The sequence below is a fragment of the Saccoglossus kowalevskii genome, chromosome 6, assembly GCF_978046115.1.
Source record: "Saccoglossus kowalevskii chromosome 6, keSacKowa6.1, whole genome shotgun sequence".
Taxonomy (NCBI): Eukaryota; Metazoa; Hemichordata; class Enteropneusta; family Harrimaniidae; genus Saccoglossus; species Saccoglossus kowalevskii.
In genome coordinates this window covers 40,846,770-40,861,173 of record NC_140646.1, presented here as the reverse complement: position 1 = coordinate 40,861,173, position 14,404 = coordinate 40,846,770, and the positions used below count along the sequence as shown (strand labels likewise).

Genomic DNA, 14,404 nt, shown 5'->3' with positions numbered 1-14,404 from the left:
AATAGATATATGGTTTATACATTGGCAGTATATGTAGACTAGATGGATGGGTTATGTAATAGATCTATGGTTTATACATTGACAGTATATGTAGACTAGATGGATGGGTTATGTAATAGATATATGATTTATACATTGGCAGTATATGTAGACTAGATGGATGGGTTATGTAATAGATATATGGTTTATACATTGACAGTATATGTAGACTAGATGGATGGGTTATGTAATAGATATATGATTTATACATTGGCAGTATATGTAGACTAGATGGATGGGTTATGTAATAGATATATGGTTTATACATTGGCAGTATATGTAGAGTAGATGGATGGGTTATGTAATAGATATATGATTTATACATTGGCAGTATATGTAGACTAGATGGATGGGTTATGTAATAGATCTATGGTTTATACATTGACAGTATATGTAGACTAGATGGATGGGTAATGTAATGGATATATGATTTACACATTGGCAGTATATGTAGACTAGATGGATGGGTTATGTAATAGATATATGATTTATACATTGGCAGTATATGTAGACTAGATGGATGGGTTATGTAATAGATATATGGTTTATACATTGGCAGTATATGTAGACTAGATGGATGGGTTATGTAATAGATATATGGTTTATACATTGGCAGTATATGTAGACTAGATGGATGGGTTATGTAATAGATATATGGTTTATACATTGGCAGTATATGTAGACTAGATGGATAGGTTATGTAATAGATATATGGTTTATACATTTGCAGTATATGTAGACTAGATGGATGGGTTATGTAATAGATATATGGTTTATACATTGGCAGTATATGTAGAGTAGATAGATGGATTATGTAATAGATATATGGTTTATACATTTGCAGTATATGTAGACTAGATGGATGGGTTATGTAATAGATATATGGTTTATACATTTGCAGTATATGTAGACTAGATGGATGGGTTATGTAATAGATATATGGTTTATACATTGGCAGTATATGTAGACTAGATGGATAGGTTATGTAATAGATATATGGTTTATACATTTGCAGTATATGTAGACTAGATGGATGGGTTATGTAATAGATATATGGTTTATACATTGGCAGTATATGTAGACTAGATGGATGGGTTATGTAATAGATATATGGTTTATACATTGGCAGTATATGTAGACTAGATGGATGGGTTATGTAATAGATATATGATTTATACATTGGCAGTATATGCAGACTAGATGGATGGGTTATGTAATAGATATATGGTTTATACATTGGCAGTATATGTAGACTAGATGGATGGGTTATGTAATAGATATATGATTTATACATTGGCAGTATATGTAGACTAGATGGATGGGTTATGTAATAGATATATGATTTATACATTGGCAGTATATGCAGACTAGATGGATGAGTTATGTAATAGATATATGGTTTATACATTGGCAGTATATGCAGACTAGACAGATAAATGAATGAATGAGAGAACCCTCAATGAATAGGACCATACATTTATTTTTCAAAAAATTATTCTACACTCTGTAACATCAGTGTCTCTATAAATATACTGACATACAGCTCCTGTCCCAGATCAACTTATTTTATAAAAAAATGTGTGCAGAATAATTTGTTTTCTAAAAAGTAATCAAAATCATATTGCCCTAAAATGACTAATATATATATACAAATACACCTAGATAAATGATATACCTAAACTTTTTGGTAGATAATGGACACGGCATTTTTTTTACTAGCAGTATATATTGTAGAAGCCACAAATTTTACATGAGTTTTAATTATGTATAATAATACTGATTTTCTCAATATTTTTGTGAATTTCATTGATTATGTCAAGAACTGACAGAAGTTTTAAATAAGCCATATGAATTTGAAGTGTTATGAGTATGAGCTAGTGAGACACTATCTTAAAATTACACTAAAATCTACATCATAATGTACATGTATATAAAAATACACAAAAATTACGTATGATGCTTGTGTCCACCTCTGTGTCCACACTTTTTTTACTCTTACTCTTCATCTGGTCTCTGATGTAAAATTTCAATAGCTACAAAACACTGTAAATCGATAACTTGGGCCCACTGCATCCAGTCTAATGTCTGGCAACCATGCTGCGATGTGTCAAGGTTTTATTTTTAGTTTCTTTTTAGCAACACAGCATTCCCATCCTTAATCTCTTCCCAGTCTCTGAGTTTCAACAGATTGAATGCTTGAATGAATGCAGATTTAATGTAGATTGAATGCTTCAGGAATTCTTTTTGTGAATTCCCTCAATGTTCCCTTTGATAAATTCCGATAATTTCCTATTTTTTGGTATGACTCAATATTTGTAAATAAAAATTACGCGTCCGATACTATGAACTCATTATGACAAACATTCCCACCCAACAATTTATTTTGAATACAAGCCATGCATGACACAGTCCCAGTTAGTTATCAAAGTTAAGATATATATATCTATGAACATAATCAGTAAAAGCATGTCAGATATATGGCTCTAGAACCTCATTCAATAAAACAAAATGGCTGCCAGTCAGCCATTTTGAATCCGATCTGAAAAACAAAATGACATGCATCAAGGCCCAATATGGTATAATGTATATGTACCAAGTTTGAACGAAATCCATCCATAAACGACTGAAATCCGGTTCCGGAATGCCAGAAATGCTCGATTGATGATATTTTAGCACAAAAATGGCCAACATTCGTCCATTTTGAATCGGATGGTCAAACCAATAAATCTGTATATCTGTGACATGATGAATAGATGATTATATACAATTTTAATATAATCAGTCAAAGCATGTCGGGGATACATGTATGGCACTAGAACTGCATTCATTAAAACAAAATGGACACCATTTGGCCATTTTAAATCCGATCTGAAAAATAAAATGATGTGCATCAAGGTTTTATAATGTCCAATGTATCTACCAAGTTTGAACAAAATCCATCTGTAAACAGCCGAGAAATGTTGATTTCGATGATTTTTCAGTACAAAAATGGTCAGCATTCAGCCATTTTGAATTAGATCATGAAACAAATTAATGTGCATATGTATGATGTATGTGTGAAGTTTTAATGTAATCTGTCCAGGCATGTCTAAGATATAGGTCCAGATGCACAGACACACACACAGACGCACAAATGCACAGATGTCAATCTATAAGTTCCTGTTTTCGGACTGCATCTGAACGAGGACTAAAAATCCACTAGGTCTATTTTAAATACAACATGTAATGTTATTTTTTATTATGAAAACATTCATATGACATGTGCATAAAAACTTTCAAGTAGGTCTGTATACCGCTATATTGCCTAATCTAATCGACAGACTGATTTTCTCCTGAACACACCTGACTTGTAAACCTTGCATAATTTTTGTTTTTGGATGAAATGCATTGTCTATATACAGCAGCTTTAATTCTCAATATACAAAGTAAAAAGTCTGTATATCCCAGCATAGGTTATTAGTATGCAAACCATAGTTAGAGTGGCAATTCAGCCTAAAGCAATTCACAGACTATAACATCCAACTTAACACTCCATGGGAGATACATGAGTTATAGATACTGTATTTTATCAAGTCAGGAAGTCCTTCTAGACCTTACTGAGTAATATGTTTTATTCTGACTCTTGGCTATACTAAAGTCTAACAGTAGATGTGAAGTAGTATGTGTACTGTATATAAATGGTAGTCACTTATTTCTTAAACAGTTAAGGTAGCAAGAAGTGTTTGGTGACGTTTTTGAATAAAGCAATCTCTGGCTGTTGTCTCATAGAGAACTGTAGTTGTAATGTACAAGTTTCTACGAAGGGGAAATCCTCTGAGAAACATTAGTGTCCCACTGTACACTATTTACAAACAAGCTAATCTTCCAAGTGTCTTTGATAAGAGATCTAATAAAACTATTATCATGATGAAACCATAGACCATAAAGAAAAGGTCAATCCTGTCAATATTGTTGGTCACGTACATACGTACACTTATTCAAAAAATGGAAAAATTATACATTATCTATTTTGCAGTTATCATGATGGTGTAAAGGTATGTGAATGGAATGAAACCACAACCTCATTGTCGCTTTCAAACCACTCCCGCGTGGTTGGTCATATTATGACTCTGCATCAATGAGTCACAGATTTTTCTTTGCCTCGTCTGCTATTTGCATCTTCACTTTCTATTTTCGTATCAGAATTGCATTAGTAAAATGAATTGAATTGGAAAATAATACAAAAGAAAAAACGATTTAAAAGAAAGTTGCATACATGCAGTTATGACTGTTTCTCCTACGAAGTCTCGACTGACAATAATGCTGACAATGGAAGTTAGATAAATACACATTGTTTACGACAGGAAGCTTATCACCTGTTATATTGGAATTGCCAACAAAAGAGTATATACATAAGATGTTACGGTATCATGTAAGCCATTCCAAAGATAAACATATGCAAATATCCACGAAAGAACAGTCGTAGTTATTTGTCTTAGCATTTAAAACACTAATTTGAGCAGCATTTTCATGAAATTTCGATCTTTTGAAAAGCTGGGATGATGTTTTAAGGTCTAAAGTAACCGATTTATCGATTCTTGAAAAATCAAGAAAAAAAAAGAAATTTCCCTTCTCACTACCTTGCCAAATGGATTTCTTAGTGTACGGTATAAATATAAATTGACTGATGCCATTTCATATAGTGACCACATATAAAAATCTTGAAAACATTTTATTTTACATCAGTTTTTTGTCAGAACTTTAGAAAATACACTCAAACTATTAGAACCTTGGCCACTGAGAATCAAGAAAACAATAACACAAACTAATAGCAAAAACACAAATATGTTTCTGGTCCTGGTTGTCAAGGTGACATATTTCTTGCACTTACAGCAAGCACACAAAAATGTAATTTCTTTGTTAGATGTGAAACTGAGATAAAATTAACTTCAAATGATTTATAATATTATCACGCCAGCTGACTGTGGCCATTTTCGGGCTCAAATCATTCAGGGGATTCCAGACACGTACCAGCCTGAGGATGCGTAAAAACATTGCATGTCCCCTAATGCAATATAGACTCGCCAAGAGTGGACGCGATCACAAACCGGCGCCAGTGAGATTCGAAAGCCAACCGTTTAGTCAAAACCCAAGCAGTTAGCCAATTCGCTAGTGAGTTTGCAAATTGGCTGCCCCAATACTTATGAGACTTGCTGTAAAGCGAGTAGAGCGCGAAGTACGTTTCACACGATGTTACGTTCTTTTTTTGTCATTAGCAAGTATATTCATCACTTTGAATTCCCAAATAAAGCGTGTAGCGGGTCAAACCGTTTCTTGACAATCAATATCGTTTTATTAAGAATATTAAGAAAGAAAAAACGTAAAGCTGTGTGAATAGATTGAAACTACTGCTGAAGATAGAAAACTAAAACGACAGTATCAACGGAAAATTAGATGGGTGCACGCTCTCTGCAAAAACGGAAACGATGGCTTTGTTTATTTGGCCGATGTTGACGAGCAACAGATTTCCTGTACTCACTTCCTCGTCTGATCACCGGCCCTGAACGGTCTCACATATCGGTGTCGTCATTGGTTAAGTAGTTGAAACTCTTTCACGTTGATGCGAATATTCCAGCTTAATCGTCCTTTTCGAACCACTCACGAGGTTGGTCATAATATGACCTAGACGTGCTTGAAATCTGTTGCGATTCCAATGAAAAATTCTTTAAAAATAAATGGGGTGAACGCGAAAGTCCTGTAATTTGTCATCAGAATCACAACAGGCTGCAGGCAAGTCCAAATTAGTAAATATGACCCCGAGTTGCAGTTGTCTTTGCCTCGTCTGTCATTGACGTCTTTGCTTTCTTTCTTTACATCGTCATTGCGTTAGTAAGAATGGTGTTATTAAAATAGAATATAGACTTAGAAAATAAAACGATTTCTCAGACGAAGTCTTGACTGATAATAATGCTGACAATGGACGTTAGATAAATATGCATTGTTTGCGACAGGAAGCTTGTCACCCGTTCTATCAGAATCGTCAACAACAGACTATTACCAGTAGTATACATATACTTGTTATAAACATTATGCAAATTTCAACGAAACGGTAGTAGTGTTAGCGTGTGAGCACTGGTCTTTCCGAAATTTCAAAAAGCTGGGATGATGAATCAAGGTACAAAGTAACAGTTATATCAATTATTGAAAAATCAAGAAGAAAAAAGGAAATTTCCCTTCCTGCTACATTAAGATCAATATGAACCACCGAAATTTAACGTTCATTTAAAAAAATAAACCATAATTTTCAGTAATACTGACTTCGAAAATTATGATACAAAAATAATTCCATTCATACCACAAACCAAGGCCGTTTTTGTTTACTTTTCATAACTGTTACAAAATATTTCATTTCTGGTGGTTAAAATACCAGCTGATCGATCGTAAACCACAAGTTTTGAGTCTGTTTATGATCTAAACAAAGGCAGACGATTGCAAACAACTGCTGTCATAGCAAAACGTTGCACATCACTGCTTGCAAATTATTTTCCTTGATGCACTCAACAAAGTCAGACGTACAACATTCGTTGCAGAACGCGTGAAAAGTACTACGCGTTCCACTCACTTTGAAGCTGCCGCCTATGCCAATGAGCATAGTCGTCAGGACGAAGCCGTAAATAGGCAGTCAAAACCAACGTGCACGTTACACTATTTAATTTTTCTAGCCAGCAGTGTGATGTGTCTAATCATTGTAAACCATGTGTCAATTGTTTGGTCCACAATTTGTCTTCCATGTGCTTGCCGATCACCGTACAGTGCGGCATGTCGCCAGTACATAGTGTTTACACATTTTTTTTACTGTACCATTTTCACCATTTAAAACTTATTTTTTTATAAGGCATGTGGGGAACATCGACCATTGGGATTTGCGCTGTTCGACTCACCAACAAATAGGAATCATGCTTTTCGCAGAGTGACACTGCGATCCTGTTGCAGAGTGCAATAATCTACATTCGCCGAGTGGCACAATCGCGTCGCATAGTTAGTTTTTAGACCCCCATACATACATGGTGCAACCCATTATGACCTGTGTTGCTAGGCAACAAAGGGACACACCAATACACATCTAGAATACAGTGTTTATACCCATAATTGTCTAAGATAGGCAATATCCCACTGTTAGTGACGATATAAGGCTATAACCTCAAAATATTATACATCATAATATTAGCAATGTACCGGTATGTAAACAATTTTAGAGAATTAATGGTCTCTGCTTTTTTCCCATAATCACTTTCAATAAATAATTATCTTATTTAATATTTTTAATAGCATTCCATTGCCCATAAAAAATGATGAAAAAAGATATGAATACAATAAACTAAACAACAGAAAAAGCAAGACAGTGTTCTCATTATCTATAAAAACAAGCCATGCATAGCACAGTCCCCGTTAGTTATTGAATTTAAGATATGTAGTTTTGTTTATAGTAATATAGTTGGAACATAAACATGTCATGAATATGATTATGATGATTGTTTAACATTAAAATGATTGACATTTGTATCTGATCGTCAAATGAGTACCTGTCTTTATTGATAGATATTGCTCTGGAACAGAATTAATTAAAACAAAATCAGCCATTTTGATTACTTGTATATATCTATAACATGATGTATAATGAATATATAAAATTTGAACATAATCAGTCAAAGCATGTCAGAGACATGGCTCTAGAAGCCCATCCATTAAAACAAAATGGCCGCCAGTCAGCCATTTTGAATCGAATCTAAAAAATAAAATGACGTGCATCAGGAACCCGTAATGTCTAATGTATGTACCAAGTTTGAACAAAATCCATCCATAAATGACAGAAATGCTTGATATTTGATGATTTTTTAGCACAAAATGACCACCATTCGGCCATTTTGAAGAGGATCGTCAAACCAATGTATCTGTATATCTATGACATGATGAATAATGAATATTTAAAATTTGAACATAATCAGTCAAAGCAAGTCAGAGATATGGCACTTCGATCAACCACATTCATTAAAACAAAATGGCTGCCAGTTGGCCATTTTTAATCTTATCTGAAAAACAAAATGATTTGCATCAAGGTCTCATAATGTCTAATATATATACAAGGTTTGAACAAAATCCAACAGCCGAGAAATCCTTGATTTTGATGATTTTTCAGTACAAAAATGGCTTCCAATCGGCCATCTTGAATCAGATCGTGGAACAAATTGATGAGTATATGTATAATATTATGCATAATGTATGTGTGAAGTTTGAGTGTAATCTGTGTAATGCACGGACGCATACACAGACACACGGCCGAACAGAGGTCAATCCATAATTACCATACCGTATCGTACTCAGAAATGTTTTTTTGAGGTGGGCGCTTACCCGAGCAACCCCTTTGGAAAAGAGTGCAAATTAATTCACCATGTGACAGAATGAGGGGGATATTACGAAATAAGTTGCGTCGCATTGACTTTTACAATGAAGAATAGAAATGATCACAAAAATTATGCACATTTTATTATAATATAAACTTGCAACAACATCCTTTGACCTAATGGGTCAAGTCTGCTGTTAACCAAACAATACTGTGTTGTATCGACGCAATTCTTCGAAAATTCCTGATGACAAATTTTACTTTACATTTACCCATAATTTACTTTAACTATATACACTATGTAGTGACATATCTTACCCTGAAGTCGACTTTTTTCATATAGTTTCTTCGTGTCTCTTTCCAAGATGTCTGTAATTGAAACAAAACTTTCATTTACTATCATTTCAGTCATTTGAATGATAATATTTGTGTAAATGATACTGCGTAGTATGTGGCACATTATGGTATTTAATAGTCGACCAATCAAACATTGAAAATGTGCATTTATAAGCTTTAGACACCATTTTTCATTAGAAGCAAGTATCTATGCTGAATTGTATTACATTCAGGTACTTTCCAGGGTGGGGTTGGTGCCCTCTATTTTATATTTTAATATCCATTAAAACTGACAAAATTCACCAAATTTGTAATGTATACAGAACTGAGACAACTATATAACGGTATTCAATACATAATTCTGAGGCTCAAAGTTAATTTTTAGATTTGTCTTGGATTAATGTACTTTTAATAACAGCAGTAATTGCCATCAATTATGCATTTTAAGATTGGTCCTAGAATTTAAAAGAGGAGATTCACCCCTACCTCTGCTAACAACACCAACACATGTCATATAAATGTTAGTCAGTCATAAATTATGATGATTGCTACACAGATGCTTCAAATCATACAAATGTGTGTGGCAAAAATACACTGTTTATTATTAACCTCTGCTCTTTTTACTTCACAAAAATATTAATACGTCAGGCAGTATATGGGTCACATCAACCTCTGCTACACTTTGGTCGATATGATCATTGTACTGCCTTTGTGCATAATTTGCTGCATTCTCATATTATAAGATGTAACTTAGATATCTATGTAGGGTATTTTATACATGTATATGGTCAGAGGTACATTACACAGGGTTTGTAACTACGGTGACACGATACCAAGATCCCGTCACAACCTCGCTCTCGCATAAGCGTTCCAACTCTGAAAAATGCATTACAAACCTTGAACATTGATATGGGTCATGTCAGAAGGTCGTAGCCTCAGTCTCGCTATCTACGAGAAGAGACTTGAATGAGATCTTGACATAATGTCCCCATACAGTACTATGCCAGTTGCAAACCCCAAGTAATGTACCTCTGATATGGTGTAGATCTCATTCTGTGACCATGACAATCAAACATACTTCTAATCAATAACATCACAGAACGCAACTGAACTACAGTAACTGTAAAGTAATTATTTTGCTATTTTTGTTATTTATTTATTTATTCACTAATCAGTGAAAATAAACTTCATAAAATAGAGCCAAATTGTCTTTTCAGCAAAATATTAAGTCCAACTAAAATAAAGTATTTTACAGTATTGCAAATGATTGAATTCATAAACAAAATTGAGTGAGATTATCAGCCTATTTAAAAATGCTTTTCAATTAAGCCAAGAACATTAGAAAAACTGTTGAGACAAACAACAACTATTTTTTAATAGGCTTATTCATTTGCATCAGTATTTATCTATTTTACATCATCTCACAATTCATGAATTATTTGTGTTTCTACAGAAGGGGTGGAGCAAACCATACAAAAGTTGTCAAATTGTTAAACAAGCAGCCTCTCGGCTGAAATAGCTCTGCTGCTAGCAATGCACATTTCAATTAAAGAACTGAAGATATCATCACGAAATGAACAAATCTGAGAGAGGCCCAGATGTAGTACCTAATATATACCGTAATATCAAATGCAGTTTTCAACAAGAAGTCAAAAATATCACTTTTCACCAAAAATGATAAAAATATTCATCAAAATTGGAGAATTAAAATTATGATCATGAAATGAACAAATCTGAGAGAGATCTGCCCAAGGAACATATATACCAAGTATCAATAAGAATTGTTGTTTTCAAGAAGAAGCCGAAAAACTAAAAATTTGACACGAACGACGAAGGACAAACACTCATTCCTCAGAACTACCTTTCAGTATATGTGGTTTTTATTTCATATTTCATCTTAAACACTGTAAACCCATAAATTATTTACGTGGTTTTAATTTAGGTATTATTGCTGATAAGTGAAATCTACTCAATTAAATCCAAATAAAAATGTAAGATATTACAATAGAACTCACTTTCTAACTGGAACGTTCTTAAATTTCAAACTCAACAAATATGATAAAAATATGAGAATAGTGAAAACTCAGAATTCTACAGTATGATAAGATCTTCACCTGCACTGATTGAACACTAAATCAAAAATTCCACAAGTGTATGCTTCACTGATAGAATTATAAATCATGTATGGCTATATCACATTCAAACTTGTTACATTACAGCATCATCACCTTCTTTATCTACATGGTTTAATGGGATTTCTCTAAAATGTCAACAAGGTAAAATACACCTATTACTAGCTTGTCTTTGTATTTGTTTTACAAAATTAGTCATATGCGTGACAGCAGCACTAATTACTTTTCACAATATCTGTGGATTAAGTTAATACAAAGATACAATCATTCCATAATGAGATCAATTGATTTGCTCGTAGCCAAATGTCAATAAAATACCGCTGTGCATTTTAATTGGATGTGATATGACTTGGAGTTGCTGCAGGAGTCTTATAATCCGATGTTCGAGCTCTGCAGCATTCTTAATCATGCAAATATTAGGAAATATTTTGCACAAAATTACAATTGTGTCTCCCTATATCCACTCTGTTTGAAAGTCTTGCTATTGACCTTTGATCCCCAAAGTAAGCAAAATAAGCCATTATAATTTTTTCATTATTTTCTCAAAAAGTTGATAAGATATGCCACCAATAAGAGATTGATCCAAAATTAAGAAACAAGACATTGTCAATGGCATAGTCCCTGTCCAGTTTTAGCGGCAGTGTTAATTATAAACAATAAATCAAAGAAAGCTTAGAAATAACTTCCGTGTGCTGAGAGTATTGAAGACACATTAAAAATTAATTCAAAATTACTTGTACCTGAGATATTGATGGAAAAACAGAACAGAACAAAAAAATTATGAATTATTATGCTAATTAGAGAATTAATATGAACAAATTTCAACCCAAAATTAATCAGGCCTGTCTATTGTCCTAGAGCATTTATGTACCAAATTGTATTCAAATGTGATCAGTAATTGAGATATCACTGTTAATTAATTATGTTAATTAGGTGATTAATAAGCATAAATATTTACCAAAAACTAATTAGGTCTCTGCATAGTTCTAGATTCATTGAAATGTGATGATGAGTACTCTTTAAAAGTTTCATTAAAATCCAATTTGTGGTACTTTATATATATCAGTGGAACATTCATAGAAACAATTAACTAATTATGCAAATTAGGTAATTAATATTTACAATTATTTACCCTAAAACTAATCAGGTCTCTGCATAGTCCTAGAAGATCTATGTAGCAAGTCTGAAATATGATGATTAGTACTTGAGATATCAGGCAAAAAGCTGAAAATTAACTAATTATGCTAATAAGGTAATTAATATGCACAAATATTTGCCCCAAAACTAATTAGGGGTCTGCACAGTCCTTAAGTAACTATGTACCAAGTTTCATTGAAGTGTGAGGATTACTACTTGAAATATCAAAAGCTGAAAATTAATTAATTATGCAAATTAGGTAATTAATATGTACTGATATTACCCTAAAAACTATCAGGTCTGTGCAGTGTCCTATCACATCTATGTACCAAGTTTCATTGAAATGTGATGATTACAACTTGAAATATCAAAAGCTGAATATTAATTAATTATGAAAATTAGGTAATTAATATGTACTGATATTACCCTAAAAACTATCACGATTGTGCAGTGTCCTATGACATCTATTTACCAAGTTTTATTCAAATGTGATGATTAGTGCTTGAGATATCAGTGGAAAAACCGAAAATTGATTAATCATTATGCAAATTAGGTAATTAATATTGCAGATTTTTACCCAAAACTAATCAAATCTGTGCATTAGTTTAGTCATGGAACAGCTAAAAATTAGCTAATTATCATGCAAATTAGGTAATTAATATGCATGGATTTTTACCAAAACCTAATCAAATCTGCGCATTGGCCCAGAGCATCTATGCACCAAGTTTCATCAAAAATCAATGTATGATTCTTGAGATATTGATGGAACACACACACACACACACACAGACACACACACAGACAGACACACTAACTGCAAAGACTCCCCTTTTGTACTTCGCACACGGGAGTCAAAAATAATGAAAGTGTACCTAAGAAACGAGTAAAACACTTGTAAATAAACCAAATGGCCACCAATCAGACACCAGTGATGTAATTCCAAGAATGAATGAAACCAATGAAACAAGGATCGCTGAGAAATGATTGATGACATGGCCAAATGTTGATATTTGGTGTTTTTTGGGACTAAAATGGCCACCAGTTGCTCATAGTTGAAATATGCATACGACTCCCATTATGACACTTATTTTATGACAGCTTCAAAGAGACAATAATCTAGCTAATTTCAGTTTACAAATTTAAACATTTCCAAGCATCCAGCTGTGTTATCGATTAGAAAGTGCACATAAATCAACCATTGCATTTATTGAATATTAGATTATTAAAATATGACTTATTTTGAACATAGACACACACCTCTGTCATTTACAAAAGCACATGCAGCATTGTCACCAGACACAGCTTTGCCATTCACAATGTCTCTCTCACACAGTAATAATTCAACTAGTAAAAAGGAAACAAGAAAATTACATTTTCACAGATAATTTTACCTAAATTTGAACACAGGTACCGGTATATTGTGATTGTGATTATTACTGTATGGTCAAAACTTTTTTAATTTTTAAAATTAATGTTACATCAAAAGATTTCAATCAATCACATGATGCCAGTAAACAAATATTGATATGATAAAAAAAGAAAAGTGAAACAAAACAAAACAAAACAAAACAAAACAAAACAAAAATGTGATAGAATTGTAATATATACTCACAACAAACAAGCCACGATCCACATATTTGTGCTTCAATCGTAATGTGATATCGATGACATAGATGAGATCACAGATATAATCAAACGTCAACCAGATCGCGATATTATCACTGTTAGCACACGGAAATGTGCCTCTCAAGAAAATCACAATGGCGTTGTACACAAACGCTATAGCAACAAAGCTCAACCAAGTTAACCATACACGACCTATGATGAGAAACACATATTATTAGTATTTTAATACATGTACAATGTCTGTAGATATCTGGGATGTGAAGAAATTTGTCCTCTTGTTCAGAGAGTTAAACTTAAATCTACTGTACTATGTGTGCATAGCAATATGGAGGAGAAATGCCTTACAATATATAGTGAGAAAATTAGCTAAGGCTTGTCAAATTAGAAATGTAAAATTTTCTACACGGTTGTAATAAAGCTGTTATCTATCTATCTATCTATCTATGTCATCATGTCTGTGCTCACACCTTTTTTTTTAATATGCATGCCAGTGAACTATACCACAAACTGTCTGTTTTGGAGAATGGTTTGTCAATCCAAATCAACACATCTATTCAAAAAGAATTATTTGATAAATGTTAAACATTTTATCTTTTGGTTGTGGTATAAAATAATCTTGATATGGAAATAACAATTTTCACTGGGAATAAAAGAAATAATAAATATTTTTTTTTAATTTTGTACTAATATATTAATAGGATTACTAACAATAATAATAGATAAATTTATGTCATTAAAAAAATTTAGGAATCAT

The 14,404-nt window shown here is 32.9% G+C and overlaps 1 protein-coding gene across 1 annotated transcript in view; it reads right to left on the bottom strand.

Moving 5' to 3' along the window:
• Nucleotides 1-14,404, bottom strand: part of LOC100378354 (uncharacterized) — an 88,024-nt gene that overhangs the window by 36,416 nt on the left and 37,204 nt on the right. The window contains exons 7-8 of the mRNA XM_085500550.1: nt 13,637-13,842; nt 8,738-8,788 (exon numbers count right to left, since the gene is read on the bottom strand). Of these exons, the coding sequence (XP_085356676.1) occupies nt 8,738-8,788; nt 13,637-13,842 (257 nt within the window). The remainder of the gene's footprint in view (nt 1-8,737; nt 8,789-13,636; nt 13,843-14,404) is intronic.